We start from the raw sequence: 25,403 nt of genomic DNA, 5'->3' as shown, positions 1-25,403 counted from the left end.
GCTTATTCTTGAGAATATGAAAGCCGCGATCCCGTTTCTCAGGAATTTTGTTTTGAACGAATCATTACTGCATGGAGCTCTCAGGCAGCATAGTATTTTACCTGGATAAGGGTCGTGTAGTTTTCATCGCTGTGTTAACGTGACCAAGCATGTGTCGCAGAATTTGGTGCTCCTTTCATGAGCATGGAACATGAGGTGCAATGTTGACCAAGGGCGGTCTTGTGCTAGGAAAATTGGGTTACCCATGTTCTTTTAAACGGATGTGTATTTGTAATATTATAACTTGAAGGCGAACACAAAATTTCAGCTATTGTGATTTGTTTTCTTGTAGATAAACATAAATATTAGTGAAGTGAAAGCCCTCTGCAACCTGCTGATAAATTCACCATCTGTTCCTCACCTTTGCGGGCCCTATGGATGAATGGCAAATGTAGACTATAAAGTAGTGTCCCAAAGAACCTTCATTATTTAAAACTCGTATTTGACAGCTTTAGGGACAATTTTAGAGACGTTGCAGCACAATATAGCTAAAATTTTGGGACAACTTTGTCTCTGTTTAGAAACAGTAAAAAAAAAAATTGTTAGCAAAAGTTGATCTAGCCTGCTATACAGTATCAAGAGCACTGCATTGGTGACATGTGAGCGTCCAGTCACAGCGAATTTTACCGAAACAGTCTTGACATGTACAGTCACCGCATAAAAACACGAGAGTCTCACTGGGTAATGTCAGCTGGAAGAAGGCAAGCAAGAATGTAGCTGGGACAGTCACCTTTGAACCATGCTGCAACCTCGTTTTGTGTTGTTGCTGGCTTCCCTGTCAATTCTTCCTCCTTTTCTTAGCTATGTCGAATTCGACCATATTCAATGTTCTAGCTATCTGGAAAATTTCCGTGTAGAACACTCAAGATGCACATGGGCTGCCCCATTCAGGATCTCTTCTGCTTGTTTTGAGTTTTGATAACACGAGGGGCTAGGGCAAAGTTATTTCAATGTGCTTTGCAGTGTGAAAGATGCAGTGGAATTCCACCTCTTTCTGTGTCTTTCAAATCCAATTATTGTTGTTCAATTTGCTTCTGCAGTTCGCCAGTAAAAGCCCTCCTGCATTTCAACTTCGCATGCATTTGAACTGGAAGCATATGGACTAACATTTCCTCCTAAACTGCTTTGTGGCAGCACACTTGACAGCCTTGGCATTTCAATGCAGCTACCTCTACCCAGACGGGCGCAACGTCAACCCCGACCTGAGTTGGGCTGTCCAGGCGACACCCGAAGACCACATCAAGGTGACGCAGGAGCAATATGAGCTTTACTGTGAGATGGGCTCCACCTTCCAGCTGTGCAAGATCTGTGCCGAGAACGACAAGGACATTCGCATCGAGCCCTGTGGGCATTTGCTCTGCACACCATGCCTAACCTCCTGGCAGGTAAGCCTCCCTTTATTGCAGCATCTTGCTTGGTTCTTTTCTGAACACTGCTGTGTTAAATGATAGAGAAAACATTCATGTGAAGGGATGCCTAGGTCAGGTACTAAATCAAGGTATTGCGGCAACTTCCCATATTTTTTTGTAGCTGCAGCCTACCCCTCCGTGTAACCTGCATTACCTGTGACTACTGTCAGAAAAGGTTGAAAAATCTACGCACATATATTGTGTAAGTTGCCTCATGCAGCATTGTTCAAGCTTTTGTAAAAGCACTCTGGCACAATTTCAGGCACAAGGCAAAGCTCCAGGAGTAATGTTGTTTTATGTATGTTTGGTCACTGCTGTTTTCACTGTCTCTCCACATAAAAACAATGTGTGGGTTCATGGTTATGTGAATTACATTGCTGTAAAGCAGCATGTGAGGCTAACATACGCTTGTATAACTTTTACCCATGCTGTGTATTTAAATTTTCAGGATTTTTGGTGTGGATCCAGAACAAACATGCGTGCCTTTTTGTTGTTTGCACTGTGTGCATTCCAGGATTCAGAAGGCCAAGGCTGCCCCTTCTGCCGAGCTGAGATCAAGGGAACCGAGCAGGTAGTTGTGGACCCCTTTGACCCGACGGGCCGGACAGTACGCAAGACTGACCTTCAGAACTACAACCACCCCAACAGCCTGGTTGACCTCGACGACGACGAGCCGTTCGAGGTAAAAGAACTGCTCACTATAGCCTCGTGACCCCCTGCACCACTGCTCCCTTTCCCCAACCCCCTTTCATTGTTTGTTGCGACTGTGTGCTGCCGGATGGTTGCTGCTTTCCCCGCTGACATCAGGTGCGTCTTTTGATGGGGTGAAGGAACTGTGCATCAACGCCTGTGTTCAGTGTTTACGGGCCACCCTTTTGAGGCAAAAGGGACCCATTCCTCAGCATAAAAGAACTGCGCACCACATTATTATTCACTGACTGGCTGCTTTTTCACTTATTATCCTGTGTGGTTAGCACCTCATGTCTGCAAGCTCATGTTGCCGACCGGGTACACACATCCGCCTCTGCCGTCGTCAACCGTGTGCGTGTTACACCGTATTTGGGTCGCCCCCTTCTAAGCCTGCCTGCCCGCTCCAGTGTGTGTATGTGTGATGTGTGCACAATGACTCGTGTTCGATATTTCATCCCCAAGACGACGACAGACAGTCCAGATGCCAAAGAGCTGTCAGCCAGGACACCTTTGATGCTGTAGAGAATGTGCAGTAGTCACAATGTGCGTGTCACAATGCTGCACTCTTTTGTCAGCTTTTTTTCTTTTTCTTTTTTTCTTGAAACCTTTCATTTCACTCCTTGGTTATTTTATGCAGCACTCATGCATGTTACGTGGTTTGGATACCTAGGTTAGTACACCACCGGTGGTAGTGGCTTTGTTTGAATGAGCATTGCTGTATTAGTTACGAGTGTGTTTCTAGTGAAAACACACATAAACTGTAGACTGACAGAGCTTAAAGAGGGCTTAAACTTCAAATTTTTTGGTAGTCTTTTACTTGCTTAGCAATGTTCATCTCAACCAAGACAAAAAATCTCTATTAAGCTTGCAGCACTTAAGGAACCACATGCACCTGCCTGATCCCACCTTTGTCTGCTTGCTGGGGTGCCTCTATTGCCTTTTTTTTTAATGTTCTCTTGTGAAAAATATTTTAGCATGTGCATTATGCTAGTATTTCTTGTGTATTTATTTTACATTGCTTCTGATTTTGTTTTGTGCTTGCCGATGCAAGAGACCCATCTAAAGAGTGCAATTTGTTTTCTTGGAGTGCATATGGCAAGCTTTAAGTGTGTTCTTGGTCAGCATGCCCTACTGACGTGTATGCGTACTGATGTGTATGCCTGCTGTGTGCTCTCACGGACACTTGCACAAGTTGCACAAGCAGCGATACAAGTGTGGGACATTAAATTTTCTGCTGGTGGTGTTTTCTGCTGCTACTCTGCATCACTAAGCTTGCCTTGTAACTTGGAGCAATGTGGTGCTGGAAATGAATTCTTATGACACACCCAATCATCGATTCTATCTGAAAATTTGGTATCATGAGTCTCAGTGTATCAGATTACACCACGAGCAGCTAGTCTGCTATGCTACCATTAGAGTGATTCAGTGCCACTGGCATCATGTGCCCATCATCAAACTAACATCTGCAGTTTGGCCTGTGACTTCAATCCATCATAATGGGAGGGGGACATTAAAGAAAAATAAAATTGCAATAAGGTCAGTTAGCACAAACGCAGCCTTCATAGGCCAAGAAGTACACTGGGGCAACAGGCACATAGTAACACTAAATAAAAATTCTGCACGGCTTTCCCATGACATTATAGGTTCTGAGTCCATCCACTTTAGGCTGGTCAATTGTCCATCAAATAAGCAAGAGTACATCGCATTTAAACATAAGCAAGCCCTTCATTTTAGAACTTTAGAAACATTTCCTGTAATATAACAGCCGAAATATACAAAGCTGCTGTGAAATCCACATCACATGGACGTCATGCAAATTAGGTTATGCAACTCAAAATGAGCAGGAATGTTGGTATTCACTTTCTCCAGTAACAATCAGTATACCACCCAGTCGTAACAATCACTACAAAGGAATCCCATATGGGTTCCTCGAAAGAAAAACCTCGCAGTTGAAGAAAAATTCGTCCTGATCTGGGACTCAAACCCAGGACCACCGCCTTTCCGAGGCAGCCGTTCTACCATCTAAACTAACCAGGTGGCTAGCAGATGGCAGGGCAAAGTCGAACTTACCAACAACTCAAAGCAAAGGCAAGAGTTTGACGTAAAAGTTGACTTTGCCCTGCCATCTGTTAGCCGCCTGGTTAGTTCAGATGGTAGAGCGGCTACCTCGGAAAGGCAGCGTTCCCGGGTTTGAGTCCCAGACCAGGACGAATTTTTCTTCAACTGCGAGGCTTTTCTTTCGAGGAACCCACATGGGTTTCCTTTGTAGCAATTGTTTCGATTGGTTAGATGTCTCATTTTCCCTTTATGAAAGAGAATTTGTGTAGACGAGTCATTCAGTTACATTTGCTCATTTCTTTGATGTTATGGTGGAGGCAAACCTTTTTCAGCATAGAGGGCTGGTGCAGTTTGGTTCTTGGGCAGTGCTTGTACTGAATTCTTGGGTTGTCGCCGGCTAATAGTGTCTGCTATGCAATAGTTAATAGATAAGTCTTAGTTCGAGTTGAACTGGTCAGTCTAGAAGATTCACATATTCTACCGATAATTTTGCCCCAACCTGCTCAGTGGCCTATCTCCCTCGCTTGCTCTGCTGTTGATACACGGATTCAACCATAAGTTATAACCCTTTGGTCATGTGCATTTACCCAATTTGTGGTTGTTCCAGTCGGGAGCATTTTCGCATATTTATATGCCATGCAGAGAATGCGCTAGTGTAAACAAACGCTTGCCAAGTGATTTATTTCAGAAAAGGTATTTATTCCTGAGGCTCTCAATGGTACTTGAGCACAGTGTGCTAGCACTTGAAGCACCCTCCTTGGTGGAGGCCATGATTTGCACTGCAGGTCTGTAAGGTCCTCGTTATCGCCTTCTTTTGAAGTGCTCTCAACTGAGGTTGTTTGCTGACCATCTGAAGGCGAAATATATTCAACCACAGCACTTAAGTCACCTTCTATTTCGCTGAATTCCTGGGAATTTCGTCCGTAAACACAAGAGCATAAAATGCCGCCATCTTGTCAGTGGTTCAGGCCACATATCGCATGAAAATCTCTTTTAAGTATGGAGCAAGGCAAAACATATTTGCTGCAATCATCTGCAGACATTGCAAAGTGCACTTATTTGTCGAAAAAGTTCCCAAAACCACGTGCTACCAACCCAAATAATCGGTGAATGTGAGCATGCGCGTCGGGCACTTCCCGACATCTGACCGGAATGGATATTTGAATCTGTCAAAAGGGGCCTGACACTTGAGTGCAAAGAGTTGAAGTACATTGCATTCTTCAGGAAATCGACAACAGGCTAGAGGTTAAACCTACTTAAATTTGTGCACAAAAATTACCGAGCAAAGCCGTGCAGATACAGGCTTACGCACTTAGCATCCTGCGTTTGTGTATGATCCAGTGTGTGTGGCCTTTTCCTTTTATTTCTCTCTCTTTTTCTTCTCCCCCCCCTCCCCCACAAATTTAAGTACATTGCATTCTGCCCCTCAACTTCTGCTGTGATCGAGCAGTGAGGCTATTATTTTCTTCTGCCAAATTCGGATTCGAAAAATCCAAATGTTGCACAAGCACTTAATCATAGAATCTGGTAGCTTTTCCAAGATTGCTTGTGTGATTCATATTTAGTGCAGAAGACAGTTGTCAAAGCAGCCACAAGAGAGGCACATTGCTCCGAAATCCTAGGAAAGCATTGTGTTGTAGAAAAGTGGGTGTGCACAATTGCCAGCCAAGCAAAGCACGACTTGCGTGCATGGCCATTCCGTAGTCTGAAAACAATGTGAGCCACCAGCACATAAAAGCAGCAGTGTCCCCAAGTCTCCACTCTTGCACCATGTGAAATTTAAGTCCATGAGAGTGCATGTGTGTTTTTGTATGTTTCGGTGCATTACCAAGCATGTTTGACGAAAACAAGTGGGTTTTATTCTGTACCTTAGTCGTAATCTACTGGTCTCTGGTCATGGATGTCCATGGCCACTCCCTTACACTTTTTATATTTCACGGCACGTTTGGCATATTGTGACTACTAGAAGTGCTGTGAAGCAAAACTTAGTGTCAACTCTTATTTATTTTGCTTTCACTGTGACAGCAGTGTTAGGACAGTTATTGTGAAAGCATCAGAGAAGTTATATAGGATTAAAAGAACTTATCATCGTAGCTCTGATTTGAGTTTTATGTTCTTGCAGGCATTGTCCGATTTTCTCTTGCCTCTCACTTTTCTGCTTGAATTTATCGAACTTCCTTTCCGGTGGAAAAAGCAAAGCCATCATGTTTATATTTGTGCTTTGTGTTGTCTCTGCAGCCAAGCTTTTTTATTATTGTTCCCCCCCCCCCCCCATCCAGACACATTATTTGAATGAACACTGAACATTTTGTAAAACTTGCATAACTCATTCTTGGGCTTTCTAGAAATCTGTGAGATTCTACTTTTGAGGCATTTACTGTGCTTGAGTTTCAGTCAGAACAAGAGCATGGTAGCGTGTGAGGACAGTCAGTGAAGGAGCTGCATTAAGCACCACAAGATATCTTTCTGCAGTAGCAGCTGCACTTTTTTTTGTCACTTTTTACTTTTGCATTGCTCACTCATTTAGTAAAAATTAGGAACTGTTAGCCTGAACGCATCTTAATTACCATTACCACCTTGTTGAAGCACTAGGATGCAGTAGGATACAGTAGTGCTTGTAATGCTGGTTTCAACTCAAGGGGCCTATAAAAAGAATTCCTCGAGTGCTTAATAAAAAGACAGTTGCTTTAATAGGACAACGGAAGTGAGGAACAAGCGTACCATAGCGTTCGCTCTTAGAGGGAATACTTAATAGGTAGGCCTACATTACATGAACATATCGTTAATTTCATAGGAATAAAGTGCTTGCTACTTTGTGTAGACCTGTAATTGTAAAAGATTATTTCCGAGGCCTTTGTGTTGAAGTCAAGGTGTAATCAGTCCTGAAATACTAGCTTGGTGTTCCCTTTAACACTGGAAAATGTTGTACATGTAAGATGGCTGCATCAGTAACTTTCTGCATAGAGCACATGTGCTCTTTATTTAACAGAATAAATTTTCTTGGTTAACTGAATAATAAAAACCCAGTGTTCTCACCTGAAACACTCACTTGGGCTGCAAATTAGTTTTGTTATCATATCTAAAATTTCTTGCGAATTCACTTATTACTAGTAAAGCTACAAGATATTGCATCAACATAGAAGTTAATTTTATGACATTCATGGCTTAGCCAGAATATGTTCGAATGTGCATCCTGTTGCAATACACAGCTTCGTGGAAAACGAATATATATTAAAGCAAGGACCTTTAGAGCCATTTTGCATGCCTATTCTGCATTAATGGTGTCTTTCAACAGCTACGTACTAGAGAGACTAAGCAGGGTGTAAGTAGTGAGAATACTATATTTCAATCTAAATCACTGTCATACAGCTTCAGCCTTCTTTGATCATTTGCAATTGGCTTACCAGGGTTGTATTTATTACCTTTTATTGTTGGTTTTGTTTTGAGAAAAGTGTTAAAAGAAGAAATCAGTGCTTATTTTTCTGTAGAACAAGTTTGACAGTTTTATGGAGCTGAGGTATTTGTGTCGTTTCTGCACTTACCATAGGCTGAAGTAATCGTGCAAAAAAAGCAAGATAAAGAAAAGGGAAAGATCTTCACTAGGTGACAATGTCTGCTTGCCTGTCACTTAAAATTTTTATTAGTAAGTTCAGCAATGTAAATGAAGCATGGACATACTAGTATAGTGATTTTGTGCAGGCGCAGCATTTCACAGTGCCTTTTACCTAATACCACGTCAGGATATGCAGTGCCTACCTGTTTTTTCCAGAATAATTCAACAGTACACATCACTCGCAGCAATCCTGGTCAAAAAAAAAAAATTTTTTTTTTTAAGTGAAAGGAACAGGTGTGCCTTCTGTTGGCATAAGAGGGAAACATAACTGTGAGTCAGCCTAGTTGGAACAGATTCAATATTCAACAACTTTTTGTGTGCAAATAGATAGGGACAAAGAAGAGGGGCAACACAAGGATAAGCGCTCGTCCTTGTGTTGCCCTTCTTCTTTATCCCTGTCTGTTTGTGCACAAAAAGTTGTTATATAATGAAGAGGGAAACGTTCCTCTTCCGTCATCTCCATTGGGACGAATGTTTTGCTCTACAAGAACAGATGGCGCAGCTGCTCCTTTTGCTACCAATGTTACTTTTTTGTCTACCATCACCACAAGGCATGTGTACTTCTGGCTTATTCTGGACGAGGCAGTCAAATGCTGCCTCCAGACGTAATATTAAACAAAGCGCACTGTGCAATCTTGGTTTAAATGAGACAGTTCTTTAGCCAGAAAAACTATTGAAACTAGGCTCCCTACACAAACGCAGCACGTAATGTGCTAGTTTCTGCTCTTCAATTCAACAAACACTTTTGTTGAAACATTGTTTAAACTTGTACATCCAGCTAAATCGGAAATGTCAGTCTTCCTGTGGGGCTAGAGTCTAGGGCAATTTTCGCAGCTTGGTATTTAATTCCTCATAATTCTGTTACTGTTAGTACTCGCAATGTGTATTTGAGTACAAATGATGGTGCTTCACAGACCCCTAGCACATATTGGTCTTCTTACTTTAATTTTTCTTCTTCTTTCAAGACACAGTGATTTAGCTACAAGTAGCATTGTTCCTCTATTTTGTTTTGAGCATGCTGGTGCAAACGGTATGTTTATGTATGCATGCATTATAATAATTTATGTCCTTTGTACATATAGTGAGAGAGAGAGTGATTGTGTGGCTTGCTCTATGCCTATTATTATTTGCACACTTTTGTGATTGCATGAGTTGCTTGAAGTCACTCGCGCTTTAGTTTGGAATAGTATGTGAATATTGTTCTGTGCCTAGTTGGAAATGTCACATGCAATGGAAGACAGGAAAATGCTACTCATAGTGTCAGTCATCCTGTGACATCTTGTGGTGCATCAGAAATTTCAGAGGCTGGTTCTTTATTTTGTTTCCTCGCCCCCCCCCCCCACCCAAGGCTGGTGCTGAAGTTAATTTTAGTCCAAATAACAATTTCCCAAAGCTATCCTTGATTCCTGCCTGTGTTCACTGTAACTGCCTTCCAAAGTGTTTAATAAAACATCCTAGTTTCTTCTGGGAGCACGACGCCATGAAAACCGTGTGTGTGCGTGTGTGTGTTTTTGTTTTTTGTTTTTGTTTTTGTTTTTCTCCTCTCAGAAGTGAACTGCGCTGCCTTAATGTTGTGCTTGCATGTGTAGAAGCAGGGGCAGGTTTAATCTTTATGCAATTCCTACAATATAAAGCATCTGCTTTAATGCAGTAAGACTTCGCCTTGTTCACACATCTGTCTTCAGTACGGGAGGCAAACGTTCCAGAGATCAGATGATGCAGTGTTTGAATAGGTGGCAGGAGCAGCCATAATAGGGTTTCCTTCAACCACTCTAGGATCTGAGTAGTGCTAAAAAGATGAGAATGGGCATGAGAAAGACAACACAGTGTGTGTTGTTCTTATGTCTGTCCTCATTGCTTTAGCATTGCTTAGGATCCCAGTATGACATACCAGCTAGCCGATATTACCACCTTCTTCAACCATGCATCTTGTTCTATTGTTTGTTATCATCAGTTTGCCTACAGTTGGAATATTCGAGCATAGTGCCATATTGAACTAGCAATTTGGCGGTTTTTCTGAAATCCTAAAATGAATATTTGTACTGAACCTTCACTTTAAGAATTAACATCTCTAAACCAAGCGCTTCAGGCATATCCTTGTTGTCAAAACTGATGGCTTCAGAAGGGATGCCAACTTGCAAAAAGAAGTTACACCTTAAGATGATTTTTTTGCTCTATGATAAGGAGAAACATTCTTTGGGGAGAGTGTAGGAACAAGTATTTCTTGTACAATTTATTTCAATCATCTCTTTCCAGCAGACTGGTCAGCCCAGGTGACCAGATTTTCTAGATTTCTTTTTTCCCTCTCAAAGCACATGAGTCCCACATATCAACATTCAAATGTCATGCCTTTTCAAGCTCCCATCATGCGAGATCAGTGGCCTCACTGCCTTTGGACTCTAATGTCACATGTGGCAAGTTCATTTTTTTTTTTTTTTCCGACTATGATAGCCTCTGTGGCACAACCTGCACTGGACCCAAGAACTTTTTATGGAAAGAAACACAACTTTTGTCCTTACTGGGTCGCTAGCGTGGAATAGCACTGTATGAGTAGCCAGTTTGTAGTATATATAACCTTCAGTGCACTGTCAACATAGAAGCTTGCGTCTGCCGCAGGTGTAAAGCCTGCAAACACCACCAAATCACATAAAAGTTAAAAGCGCTAAGTGATAATACGCACAAAATAAAATCCAGTTTTGCCTTCACTGGTTAAAACATGATCTATATAATGGAATTTTCACTGTGCTGCAAACAATACATACGCAAAACAGGACAGCCAATTAATTTTAGACTATATGCACACTGCAGAGGCACAGCGAAGAAGCTTCCTAAAGCAGTCCTGAAGCAGCGGCACAGCACTTGAATCAGGCACAATTTTTATTATATTAAACTTTACATCTTACGATCAAACTTCCTGTCTTCCAGAGATAGAAAATGTAGAGTCATATCTCACTCGCAAGTTTAATACACTCCAACCAACAACTATAAATGTTTCAAAGGGGAACTCTTGAATCCATTTGCTATACTAATCATACAAGTATTTATTATTATTTTTCTTATTTCTTTTCCAGATCTATATGTATGTATGCATGCTGCTCTTTCACTATTAATTTGTACTCTTAACCAAACCAGTGTCCCCTAATACCTCTTTTTATTGAGGCTATTGAAAGACCTTGACCAAACACAGGTTGCTAGCAGGTATTCTTTCGTTTTCCCCACTTCTATAGGATATAGAACCACAGGAAAGAAAATTATTCCTGATGCTAGTCTCCATTATTTTCTTGTGTTTTGTCTAAATTTTGCCATAGTGTCGATATCTGTGACAATTTTCATTATGAATGTTAACTTGTTACACAAACCCATTTCTGCTAGCTGCTTAGAATGTGCATGCAAGGAACAGTCTTCATTGATAACCAGCATGCATGCTGTGATCTTGGAAGTGCACTTTTAAGCGTATTTTGCATATTGCGCACCTGAATTGCAAAGCTGAAAAGTGCATTAACTTCATTGGTTACAATATTGCAGCATGAAGGCATTTTATATCCTCATTTCAATCTCTCTAGTATAGCAAAGAGGCAAAGTGCTTGTTTTGTTATTGTGCACCTACTTTTGTTTTATGACAGAAAAACAGCTCCTGCTTTGCATTGGTGCAGCTTGTTTGGTTTCACGCTACATTGCCAAGTAAAGGAAAGCTTAGAAGAGCAGCGAGTTGAGCAAGTTGCAGTTCATAATCAGCAGCAGCGTAAAGGGCAAGGACGAAACGAGACGACAAACATGATGCTGACTGGCAACTTGAAGAGTTTTGAAAAAGGAAAAATATATATACATATGTACACAGTGTGCATCTCATGATTTGCAAACAAAACGTCATGAGCAAAGAATTGCCGTAATAGCGTACCCCTCCCTCGAAATCTTATATTGAGTAGTTCAAATAATTTACACAACGGTGACATGTGAAGCAGCTATAGCTACAATTAGTACAAAAAGGTGCACATGTGTTCAACCCATATCTAACAGAGAAACTTCACACCCGAGTAATGATAAAGATGGCTGACTTACACATGTGGCACCTTTCTTTTTGATATGGATGGCCTCCATAATTTACCTCATCACTTTACCTCTGTGTTTAAACAAAATAGTGGTGTTTTCAAAAACTGGTTTGCAACTGCTATCACAGCAATGAACTGACAAATGTGAGTATGCAAAATTCTTCAGAGAGCTACTATGCTCTCTTAAGGTAACAATCTGTTTGTTCAATATAGATCAGACTGCAGGAAAAAGGAATTGAATACACGACAGACTTATAATGGTAAAAGGCTGAATGAGTTATTCAGTATTTATGGTTTGGAAAAGTAAAATGTAGAAAACACAGATACAAGAGCAACAAAAAGGACAACTCTGAATTGCTTTAATTGCTGATGTCCTTTTCATTCCTTTGTGACCATGTCTTTTGCGCATAAATTTTCAACCATGCATTGACAAGCTTCATGTACTGCAGGGGTCAGCACTCAAGTATGGCATTTACTAAGGCTCAAGTCTGTTTACTCCAACTAGGATATTCTGAACAACAAGAAAGGAGTAACACTGGGCTTTACAGTGCTCCATACTTAAAAAAATTAAAGTGATGTTTCACTTCGTGAACGTGGGTTACACGTCAGCATATAGGTGCCATTCGTATATAATTGCGATAGCAAAATAGTTGCAGGACGCTTAAGCTTCGCCTTTAAGAATGGAACACGATAGCGTTCGAAGACCCCTTACTGCTTTTCATGCTTCCCGGCAGCTGCAGCTTATGTAACCATAATGTTTACCGAGATACACTGGCTGTGGACGCTATGCACGAAGGCGAGCTTTCTGGTAGAAATGCGGCCTCTTGCATGGGTCGATCTCCTGTTATTGTTTTGCACTTTTAGTATTTCAATCTGAGAAGAGCTAACATAAAGTAAATGTGCTGGTGTTTTCTTCCATTACATTTGTTTGTGTGCTGCCGTTCTCAAAATTCTGCGGAATAACTTTGTAAAAAATGAAAGACAAGGTATGAGCAATTTTGTTGGTAGAGAAGTGGTTAGGTATGTGTGATTTGGAATTTGGTTCAAAATTCTTTTTGCTGAAGCGACGTCCAACGCCGACGCGGGATGGCGACACCGGATTTGCTGCAACATGGGCTCCTTAACGCTGTCATGTTAAAATACATGGACACTTGAGGTGCATATCAGCCGTCGTCGTCGTCGCAATGTTCCATATGAAGTGCAATGCCGATGACATCGTCCCCGTGCGCCGTATGCTGTATGCGTGAGTGAAAGCGTGCAATAGTAAACCGGCGATGGTGGCTCAATCTCGTGCGCGCAAGGGAGAAAAGCAGTAAGGAAAGGCGCTGTCCTCTGTAGCGTGCTAGGCTAGGAGGGGAGGGGAGCAGCGTTGTATTCCGGCAGCAACTGTGTACTCCGTGGCCCTGTGCGCCCTATCTTAAAAGTGATCTGCATTGAGGGCAGAGTCTAGGCATTTCGACGGCTGATACCTTTGTCTGTGCTGCTTTCTCGCCACTCAGTTTGTTAAACCGGTAATGCACACGCAACCCGTAGCAACTGCCAGAGAAGTTCAACCTAGCGCGCCTCCGCCTACCCTCCTCCTCCACAACACTTCGCCTCCCATCTGCTTCCTCGCTTCACTAAATGCCACCTAGACTTTCCTCTAGGTAGCGTTGCTTTGCTGCGGGACATAGGACATTGGGCAGTATAATAGCAAGAGCTTGGTGGCGCAACCCACCACCCCTTCCCAAAGGGGACGCTCATAACATCCATCCATCCATCCATCCATCCATCCATCCATCCATCCATCCATCCATCCATCCATTCTCTTCACCTCCATGCGCCTTCCTCCTTCGGTGCTCGCTTCCTTCACGACTTTAAACATCGCATTGCCGATTTCACTGGCGTCAGTGGCGAGCCATGTAGACTTGCACGTAAACTATGGCAGATTTATATTCTGTCAGAGCAATGCTCAAAGTTGTACTGCTCATTGTAATTTGGCTGCTGTTAGGGCTTGTTGCATCCGACTGAAACCACAATGGAGTACTTCCTTGTCCTGAAGAATGCATGTAGAGCATTTATTTGCTGCTGTAAAAATGGATTGTAAATGAGGTTGAAGACCAAGTAAATAAAGAATGTTCAAGCAAATACAAAAGTTGTCAAAGAAATGCAAAAACAAGGTTAATACTAAGAAAAATATAGCGAGTGTTAGTTAAGAAGACTGAAGCAAACATGTGTATTTGCATCTGTGTTCCCCTTGTCATGCAAATGAAATCTGCCCCTTTTAGCTGGTCTGCTGTGGCAGTGGTTCGATCTCGGTTTTGCAGTCAGCAATGCTTCTGGAACCGTAGTGGTTACAATTAAGAAGCCTAGCATTTATGAGGTCCAAATAACTTGCTGAAGTGGACAAGGAACACTGACTGTGTCCAAGGAATAGCCTAGTCACCGAGAGCTGAACAAAGTTTCAAGAAAGAAAGATCAGACAATTCACTTGCATAAATACAAGAGTTAAGAGACATATTGGCAAGAAGGCAGTAACATTGACTTCAATGGAGAAAGAAAATGAAGTTAGCCTACAAGAAAGTTGACATGACCACACTGATGTAGATTTCTGATTCAAGAAGCAAAAGAGCAAAAGAGAAGCAGAGCGAAATGGAAGAAACTCTTTAAAAAATGATGGCACCATGTAAAAATGGGATAAGAGAATAGGCTTATAGAAGAACAACAAGCTCCTGAAAAGCAAAAGCAAAAAAATTGAGCTTCTAGAGATGTAAGCCTGTGATACTGCTCTCTGGAATGTTGCATGTTGGTTATGCTGTCAACAGCACCTCTGAAGTTCTGAAGTTATCACCAGAGGAATAGACTGAAAAAGAACTGCCACAAAACACACTGCCTAGAAGCATTTGGGGGAACTCAGATTTACGGACAAATTTACGGACCTTCATAAATGGACATGGATACGATGAATTATAGGATATCGCAAAGTAAATCTGAAATGTTTGCTATCAGCATGCAGTGCACATATGCTTATAAAAAACATTGAATATAATGAATATATTTTTATACTGTATGCACCTTTATTTAGTGATGTTCAACCATACTAAATAGGCACTTCACATGCTGATAGTAATGTAAGCATGCTGTAATTGAGCAATAAATCTCTCCTCTCATTTTATGACAGGAGGTTGCTAAAATTTATATTCATCTTCATTCGTTTAAACCTTGTGCAGTTTTACAGCGAAGCTGTTCGCCTCTAGTTGGTCGGGATTTTTCATGCGCGGTTTTACTCACATAAAAACAAATGGCAGCTGGAAGGCATTGTGTTATGAGTCTCTGCGTAACAGAATTATGTTTTTCGTATATTCGATTTACAACCTGATGCTATTATGTCTGTAGATCGTGCATAAATCCTATTTTACTAATTTTCTGATGCATCTTATTTTGAGAAATTGAATTAGTTCTATAACACACTTGCGCTAGGCAGAGTGCCTACAAGAATGAGGATATATGCTGTGCTAACAGTTCCGCCACCTATTCGAGTAACAATCCGAAGCTATCATGTCTGCAGCTTGTGTGTAAGTTGCACTTTACACATTTTCTGATGCATCTTATGTTTGAACATTCATTCAGTTCAATAATGCACTTGCACTTGGTGGAGGGCCTAGAAGAATGAGGATGCATGCTGCACTTCCAGACATGTGCGTGCGGGTGTGATGTTCATCGCTTGTGGTGGTGGTGTGTAACATCGGCAGCAGCTTCACTATATTCACTTTCACAAGGTGGAATGGAACCAGATTTTTTTCAGTTGTAATTATCACTTTTCCACTTATAGGCATGCAAATTGATATTTTTATCGTCCTTTAAATTTCCAGTTTACTTAGTGTGCACAACAAAATTTGTACATTTGCTTGCTTGACACTGTTCTCGCGCCAACTTCGACCTATAGTCAGTTACCTTCAGTTGAGTTTAGATAACTAGTTTTACTATGAACATTATTATAAAATTTTACATGTAATTCTGGTGCTCTTGGCTGCACAAACCAATTTCTGCAGTACCAGCAGTACCAGCCTCAGTGGAACAATAAATGTGAAGCGTCCATGTGTGCAACTTGCATGATTTATGTTACACATTAAAGTGTTAAAGGCGTTGAGTGTGCCTCAAGCATATTCAGGAAGTGGCCCCGCATGAATGTTTCAACATGGCTGTGACTCACATCAACAACAACATAAATTTAGTGCTTTCTATTGGCAAACAATCTTGGCCTGGCAACATTGGTGCATCTAACGGGGGGAGCGGGCACATCGGACTCCATCCCCCCACCTACCAGAAATTTGTGTACCAGGATTCTCCCCCTTCCCTCCACCCCCCAACCCTCTAAAGAAATCCCTGGCTGTGTCACTGCCTGGCAATAGACAGCTTTAGTTTAGCGTACGCAACTTATAACGTATGCTATACGCTGTAGTGTAGCATACGCCAAGCAGTGCCCGTTTTCTACAATTTTAGTTGGCCAGCGATATCTTCGGATCTCAGAGGCCATATGCCATCGTTGCGGCTATTTCCCGACTGTAGCGATAGGTGGCGCTGACATCTCGAAAGTTTCTTTCGTTAGGCTTCAACTCCTTCTAAACGAGAAACAATCTCGAAAACACCACGAGGTTAACCATAATACTCTGTTGTCGAAGCGGCCTGAGACTAAGCGAAAGCTGTTTACACAATCATTTGCTACGAACGAAGTGCATTTTACAAAAGCAACGCCAAATTCTATTTGAAGCAGGCAGCCGGGACCACCGCCATGTTTCACGCAAAAACGCTAATGCTAACTCGTTTGCATTGCGTACTCCCGCTATACCCGCCATTTAATTTAGCGTTCAGCGCACATGCAGTGACGACCCACTATTTTTTTAGCGTACGTTCATGGTATAGCGTACGCTATACTAAATCTGTCTAATGCTATCAATGTCAAGCTTACAGAATGCGAGGTCCAAGGAAGGTGGGAAAGTTGGAATGTAAAACAATCTGTGTTTTTAATTTTGTGAGTTGTGAGTTTTGTGAATTGTGCACAGTGGGTTGTGATGGTTCTAATTATAGGATCCAAACACGTGGACATCATCATTACAAGCCCTGGCCCTTTCACCAAGAAGTGAAACAGCCGATGGGAGCAGGGTGGGTGTTTACATATAGCATCACTTTGTGTTTGCACATATTATACTTGTTCCCGTACACCATCTCTTGGCTGCTTTTCAGACAAAATGCAATGCTTTATTTGAGATACAACTTAGACTTGTGGCAGCTCACTTTGGTCTTGCATTATTTTAATGTTCTCCCTTCACTGTTCTTTCACTCTACAAGTGTAAGCAAGTAGCTTAATTGCGGAAATTGTCAGTTGAAGCCTTGGATTAGTGGTGTTCATTTCTTCATCCTTGTCTTAAATTATGTAATTTTATAACTCTGTGTGTTTAAAATTTATTCATATGGGGGCTTGAGCGAAAAGAATCGGGGATATTGAGATATTTACCAGTCATTTAATAACAAAAAGTGCTTTTTTTGGATTGATTGTCTTAGTTTTGTAGGATGGCATGGACATTCAGTTGTATTTGGTGGCGCCGTCACATTCCTTTAAGGAAAATGATTATTCAAGAGTGTGCAATAAGAGCCAATGTAGAAAGCACAATAATCTTAATTATCACACTATTTGTTTGTATCTGCCTTCAGCCGCACTTGTATGTTCAATCCTTTAAGGTACAGCTACTGGCAAGCAGCACTTTGTGAAAATAATTATGTTTGGTACTCATCTATGATAAGCACCCACAAAGTATACTTATTCTTCTGCAAAAAAAAAGAAACACTTGAGTAAGCCATGAGGGCTACAAAGAATTTTACCTATAGTAGCTCTGCTCTCAGAACTTAAAACTACATATCTTCTGCTGCAGGACGAGCTAGTGAAGAACATATTCAGGAATCACATTGTTAAACTGAAAAAACAGGTAGTTTCATTTCTAGGAAAAATTTTCACATATTACTGCCTCATGTGAGAAAACACAGTGTAGTCCCAGCCCATAGTGACCAGGCAGTCGAGAGAAGCCAGGACCCCAACTTTTGCAGTCGGTCAACATTCCTTTTTGTTTGTTTCCTTTTTCTGTATCTTGCTTTCATAAAGACTATAGCGGATACCTTATGCAAAAAAGAGGTGAGGCGTGCAGACAGGACACAATAGTAGAGAAGGGGACAACATGAACGCCGACTATCAACTGAAGGGAGCACTGAGGTGAAGAAAGAAAAAAGACACAAAACTCATCTGCGCAAGCTCAGGAATGGTATCACCACGTGTCAATCACGTACATGTGCCGGTCTAGATGAGAGATAACTGTTAAGGCACTTAATCTCTTCCTTACGTAAAGTAATCGAAGGCTGTCTCACGCACGCACTTACACCATTATAGATATGCCATGCCTCTACCATAAGACGTGTATCTTCATTCCTCTGCCTGTACAATATCGCGCATTCATCTAACTCTGGCGTGCAGGTACAATCTTGGCAATGTAGAGAAAGATTAGAAGGCGATCCACCGGTTAACGACCTTTTATGTACCATTAGCCTCTGATTGATACACCGTCCCGTTTGCCCTACGTAGAACTGGCCACAGGTAAGGGGAATATTATAAACCACACCCATACGACAGTCAGTAAAACTGTTGTTCTTATTGTGCTTCACCGGACAATTATCTGTTCGTTTTCTGCCTTTTACCCGCTCCTTTTTATTCTGTACGGCAGCGCATATCTTACCTAGCTCATTGGGAGCAGTGAAAGCAACATTAACGTCATATCTATTTGCAACTTTTTAAGCCTGTGCGACACTGAATGAATGTACGGAATAGCCACTACTATTTTTTTGCTATTACTGCTTTCTGTAATCACGTCCGCCCCCCTCGAAACCGACTTCTTTAGGCTGAGCCACAGTGGCCACTGCTACACTAGGATAACCTGCTTCTAATAGTCGCTGGACCTGCGCATTAAAACTGGCGCTCATTTTGTGCATGCAGGATCTGGTGAGAGAAGACATAAGGCACTTTTTTCGCCTCAGTGCTCCCTTCAGTTGATAGTCGGCGTTCGTGTTGTCCACTTCTCTACTATTGTGTCCTGTCTGCACGCCTTACCTCTTTTTTGCGTAATGAATCCTTACCAACTAGCTCAGCTTTCTGTCGTTCTATAGTGGATACCTACCTCTTGTGCAGTCTGTCTTAATGTGCGCATTCTGCACTTCGTTTACAGAGCAGGCCTACAGCACCCAATTCTGCTTCAATTCTTTCACTTGCAGTCATGTAGCCGTTCTCCTCTGGTGTCACCACATTCATCCCCTATGGTGGCCCGTCGCATTGCGACTACTGCACCACCTCCTGTGCCACCACGCAGAGCATCACCCACCAACACTCCTGGGCAGTCACCCGGAACTTCACCAAGGTAACACCACTTCTGAAACTGGAGCACTGACGCTGGAACACTGAGGCTGTAGCCTAGTGATGCTTGTTTGAATGCGAACAGAGAGAGAGAAATAAAATGCATTGAAAAAGAACAAAAAAGGCAGTTCCTATGTGATATTTGGGGGGCTGCCAAAATTGAATCTTACTATCTTGCCTCTCACTAGGTGTCGCAGTGAGCTGTTGTAACAGGCATTCCGGTAAGCTGGACCCCTCTTAGCAGAATCTGTTCATTCATAGTACGAACCATACTGCAAAGCCCTGCAATCTAGGTATATCATAACGTGGGTAGTCTTGGATATGTCTTTTACATACGCACATGTAGGTTGGTTCACCCCTGTCATAAACCGAACAGATCGAGTCCACTGACTCATTAGTTTATTAAAGTGAAGGCGTGCATGACTGCCATGCCATTGCGCAGACAGCAGAATGCCACATTCTCACCACGTGGAAGCTTTGTAAGGAGGGAGTCCTGCTGTGCCATTGCTTTATAAATGCTGAATGAGCTGAGTCTTCTTCAGAATAGGCATGATATTAAACTGATGAATGAATGGGAAATAATAATTCATGTAAATGAGAATGCCTTTTATGCGTGATTATCTGGTAGAAAGACGTGGAATTGCTACATAAACAAGTGCAAGCATACTTTGGTACCAGGACGCAAGATGCCAAGCCTCCTGCTTGGACACACTATCATAGTTTATGTGGACTTATTTACTTCCTTATATTCCTGTAACTAATACCATCTTGCACAGTTTCAACATATCTTGTGGTTCTGCTTAGAGAAAATGCAGCATTACACAATGATGATAAGGCAGAGGTATTGATTGTACGGAATGTGTGCATGTGTTGCAGTTTGCTTGTATTGTAAGCTTTTGACAGAAATATTGAAAGTTTGCACCAGTCTATGTCTCTTCCTTCCTGTCTCTGTGCTGCACTGCATTTTTCATTAGATATAGTGACCCAATTAAACCAAAAGCAAAATTTATTGATCTCCTGGTTTGTTCTGAATAAACTTAGTTAAATGTTAGCACACGCTTTGTTGTCTACCTTTATGTTATAGTTCTTTTTTTAGCTTAATTATGTTAAGAAGCTATTCTCCACTTGCACACATTTGCCAATGACATTTCATCTTCTATTCTCAGGCACCAAACCCTGTTTAGGCCCGGGACAGATGAGTATGTCAATGGGGGAGCACCTTCTCGAACCTCCAGTACACCTCAAAGTTCACCTGAGAATTCTGGTGAGCATAATAACGAGAGGGAAGGGGGTTAACCGAGGGGCCCGATTTTTATTAATTATATCATGAGAAGCCAACAAACAAAGACACCAAGGAAAACATAGGGGAAATTACTTGTACTTACTAATTGAATTAAATAAATGATAAATTAGTGCCAATGAAAGTGGATTAAAAAACAACTTGCCGCAGGTGGGGAACAATCCCACGTCTTCGCAATTCAATTAGTAAGTATAAGTAATTTTCCCTATGTTTTCCTTGGAGTCTTTGTTTGGTGAGCATAATAGCCACATAATTACTATAGCGCGAACAATGAAGGCAAAGGGGAGGCACTAAATGACAGGACCATGTGCTTTTGTTTCGTGTCTCCCCTTCAGCTTTGTTGTTTGCACTGTAGTAATTATGAATCAATACCAACTAGCCCAATTCACCATTCTTATAATAATAACCACAGAGTTGCTTTTCTGAAAAGGCCTCCCATGCTAAAAATTTATTGTTTTCTTTTGCATTGAAAATTGTGACTGCAGTGACATCCGTACTACTTGGGAGAAGGGGTGGTCCACAGCATTTTGTTAACGAAAATTTATTAACTAGTCTTATTTTCAATCCTAAACATTAATTTTTCACATTTCTTGCTTTGTTCTAAGATGCAGCCAGATTTTTTTTAAAACTATATTTTGAAAACTCTCTGCTGCCTGATCAGGGCTGTTGCTCTACCAACTAAGTTTACCAGGAGGCTAGCAGTAGTAGTGCCACGGCAAATAATCAACAACTCAGAGCACGAGAGCATTAATTGAAACTAAATGATTTCGGCGGATTTCTGTGTAATGTTGTCCTGGGTTCAGTCTCTTGACCAGAAGTTTTTAATCATCTGTGAAGCTTTTTTTCCTGATGAAACTGTATGAGCTCTTTAGAAAAAGGAACTCATATTGTTTCCTTTCACAAAACTTCCTTGACTGTGCGGCTTTACAAACTCACTTGGTTAAGTGAAATGTGCCATGCCGCTGTAGGCTCTTGCAAACAGAAGAAGCTCACCCCACGACTTCCTGCATTGCTTCCAGGCACCAGTGTTACATACTCTGAAGTCCAGCATGACACAGGCCTCTTTGCCAGAAGCTCATGCTCCGGTTCAAGCTCCAACCCTGGCTCGGCTTCCAGCTCAAGCTCGGGCTGCTGCCTGGGTCCCCGTCCCTCCTCCTCGTTTCCCCCTACCATTGTCACTTTAGCTCCATCACCGCCCAACACCAACGGGACGTGGCCTGGTGGCGGCAACAGCTTGCCCCTGCAGCGTGCACCCTCTCCGCTGCCAGCGCCAAGTGTCCACTATGCTGAACTGGCCGAGCTGTTTGAGGAGCCCAGCTATGCCAACACAGAACTCAGTGCTGCTGCTGTGCATGGTCAGTGAACAGTGACAAAACATTCAACTTTGAACGGCCCCTGCAGCAGTTTTTAAAGTGAAGCTGTTAAGGGGAGTTTCACAGACATTTTCGTATTTAAGTTTATTTAAGTATTTTAACTAATTTAACGAACTAACTAGTGAAGACCGGCTGGCATGCTTGGTGCCAGCAAGTAACGCAATGTACATCTGCGTCCGGAATTTTCGCTTTGAAACATAATTATCAACTATCATAAAATAAAATTTACTGCCTATTTAGTACCTCACTCAAACAGACAACTTTATTGCGCGTCCTTTTTTTTTCTTTTTTTGACCCAGTCATTTGTAATTTTTGTTTCTCAAATCGCATTTTACCGGCCCCACATTTGAATTCAGCTAAGAGTTTGTGTGGCTCTGGCAGTGGAAGCTGATGCATTGGTCAGTATCAAATTTACAACAAACAGCAGCGAATGACACAGCCTGCATGGGAGCCGTGAATCAGCCATATGATCATAGGGTCAGTGATGAATGATCACTAATAGCCACCAGCAAACAGACCACTAGTACTTCCAATGGGTGCGAGAACTTGCTTACACAGCTTCGCTGTCGTTGATGTGTCAGTTGCTCAGATTGGCATACATCTGCGAAGAATTGTTTCAACCCTTTCCATATAATCTAAGAGTGCCGTCTTCTTAATCCTTTCTATCTACCATGGCGGCTGAGTGGCTATGGCATTCTGCTGCTGGTCACCTGTTCATGGATTCAATTCCTGCCACATTTCAATGGGACCAAGTTCAAAAATGCTGGTGCACTTCGATTTACATTAAAGACCTCCAGTGGTCAAAATTAATCTCGAGACCTCTACTACCGTATCTCTCACAGCTCCAGTACTGCTATGGGATGTTAATTAAGCCCCACGAAACAATCATTCATTGTCTATGCTCCCCCCTTTCTTAAACCCAAATACAGCATACAGATGAGTCAAGCTCATCCTAGCATTTCCTTTCATTTTACATCTCTCTGTGCCCAAGACATTTTGCAACCTTACTAAGAGATGTCGCAGAACCTTTTTTACCTTTAGTAGTGCCATTTAAAGAAAAATGATAGATTAGAAATTATTATGTTGTCATTGTTAGAAAAATTTTCTATGCTCAGCCATGCTAACCATGTATAAGCACACTTCATGTGCAATTAACAAGAGAACCTTGATTACAACAACAAAAAAAAGATTTCTCAAAGCCTTTGAAGATATATTATAATATGCATGTATGTTTTGTGAAATTCATACGATGCATAGCCACGCTGTCACTGCACTCTCACAGTTAACAATATCGGTATACTGAGGCAGGACTTAAGACAACGGTGATACTACATAGAAATTCTTATCAACCATTATCACATGGGTAAACTATATTAATTTGGTCAGGGAAAGATCAACAGACTCTTCTCGCCACTAATTTGGCAACTACATTTGAACAGTTTGACAACCTAAGCACCAGAGCCACTTCATATGTCTCTGCTGCTGTAAAATTTGTGTGTTTTCATATATTATACAGGATGTTACAGCGAACACTCTCAAAGATCTTTAAAAGTTTCCTGTGGCAGATATCACAATTTTTGTTCATGAGCTGGCCTACTCGAAGCGGTGGGCAATACTTGCGCAAGAAATTGAGATGTAAAATTGACTAATTAATAAGAAATCACTAATTATGTTTTCTAACTAATTACATTATGTCCCATATTGTAATTTACCAATTCTAGCTGTGGAGTTAGTAAGGCGGATCCACTTAGAACGAATTTTCAACATGGCACCAGTTTCGAGATATAAATTCCCAAACTTTGTGGAGAAATGCATTGGAGGAGGAGGAATAAGCTTTATTTGTGGACAGCAGGATTGAGACAAATGCATTGGCATTCAAGTTAATTTGTTAACAAAACGTCGTTTCATGCGCTGAAGCACACAAGTAACTGGACCGCCAATGCATTTCTCCGCAAAGTTCGGGAATTTATCTCTCGAAACTGGTGTCATCCTGAGAATTCGTTGCAAGTGTATCCGCCTTGCAAAGTCCACTACTGTAATTTGTAAATTGCAATATGGGTCATAATATAATTAGCTAAAAGTTAATTAGTGAGTTCTTGTTAATTAGTCAATGTTGCATTTCATTTTTTTGCGCAAGTAGTGTCTGCCGCTTGGAGTAGACCGGCTCATAAACTAGAATTGAGCCATCTGCCACAGGCAACCTTTAAAAAATTTTTTAAGTGTTCGCTGTAACACCCTGTATATGTATGTATGTAGTTCTATATGTATATATGTATTTATATATTCAGTGTTTTACATAGGCAAGGAAGGACATATTGAGCACAGTGTACAGACTATTTTCACAAATATAACTGGGAATTTTATTTAAACATTTCTATCATGCGAAAGAGCAATTGTGCCCTGAATATAATGTGAAATGTAACGGTTCCCCCGTGGTTCAGCATACTGCAATCTCAAACACGAGGCCTCTGTGTGTTGCAGGAGGGCTGACCATTTTATGTACTGAAGAAAACGGAAAAAGTGCATGCACATGATGAAGTGCACATCTAAGAGGAAGTCATAGTGCAGATGAAACATAAATTGGTGAATGATGCGGATAGGTCCAACTGCGCTGTTCATAATAGCGATGTTTGCCCACAGGGTAACATCTCCGCATGAGCAACTGTCCTAGAGTGCGCGTGGCTGACCTCTGTTTAGAACAGCTTATTGTGTCGCCTGCACATATGCACGCAGTAGCTGTGCATATGTGTGCATTGATGGCGTGGTCTACATATAAAGCTGCAATAGAATGTTTAGGCCCACGGCTACCTTCCCATTTTGCACATCTATAGTTACCATTATAATTTGAACATTAATATATATTTAGCATTTTTTCATCATCAAAAGCTCTTTGTAGCATTATACTGACTTTCACGCAAGTGCCACACCCCTTGTTATGCCCGTACAACCAGTCCGGATTCTGAATCTACAAGATGCAGAATTTATCCTGCGAACGCCCTTTGGAGAAACCTGGGGCTGTGCCGAAAGGCACAGTGCCCTAACGCTCCCTTGACAAAGTCAAGATGCTGTGCCGCCAGGCAGCAGTGTCCTGTGGAGGAGCATTGGCGGGCGACATGTCCAAACGTGCAACGAAGTGCTAGACAGCCCAGCGCCGTATTTCCTTTTCCCTGGAGGTCACCGCACGCGGCAAACTTGAAGCGAGTGGCCAGCGCGGTCGCTGGTTGGACCTCTCGGATGACCGTCTAGTGCTGGCTTTGTACTAGGCCGTTTGAGTGACAATCATTTCTCGGGGCTTTATAAGCCCCGCCGCCACCGCTGCCTGGAGAATCGGATCTACCGAACCACCGTGAGCCGAGTGCCGCTCTCGGGTGGAGTGAGATGTGTTACGCATTGGAGTCTTGCCGGACGTCGCCGTGCGGGAACAGTCGCGTTTGCTGTTA

At 41.9% G+C, this 25,403-nt stretch overlaps 1 protein-coding gene across 2 annotated transcripts in view; it reads left to right on the top strand.

Moving 5' to 3' along the window:
* Nucleotides 1-25,403, top strand: part of Cbl (E3 ubiquitin-protein ligase CBL) — a 67,799-nt gene that overhangs the window by 36,382 nt on the left and 6,014 nt on the right. The window contains exons 5-10 of one of the 2 annotated variants that reach the window (XM_075692225.1): nt 1,205-1,424; nt 1,963-2,130; nt 16,926-17,000; nt 19,152-19,294; nt 20,457-20,554; nt 21,610-21,945. In XM_075692225.1, coding sequence (XP_075548340.1) covers nt 1,205-1,424; nt 1,963-2,130; nt 16,926-17,000; nt 19,152-19,294; nt 20,457-20,554; nt 21,610-21,945 — 1,040 coding nt within the window. The remainder of the gene's footprint in view (nt 1-1,204; nt 1,425-1,962; nt 2,131-16,925; nt 17,001-19,151; nt 19,295-20,456; nt 20,555-21,609; nt 21,946-25,403) is intronic. The other variant, XM_075692226.1, reaches the window with a different exon arrangement.

This window comes from Dermacentor variabilis, chromosome 5, assembly GCF_050947875.1.
Source record: "Dermacentor variabilis isolate Ectoservices chromosome 5, ASM5094787v1, whole genome shotgun sequence".
In the NCBI taxonomy this organism is placed as follows: Eukaryota; Metazoa; Arthropoda; class Arachnida; order Ixodida; family Ixodidae; genus Dermacentor; species Dermacentor variabilis.
The sequence above is the reverse complement of the archived record's forward strand: the minus strand, read 5'-3'. Positions and strand labels throughout refer to the sequence as shown.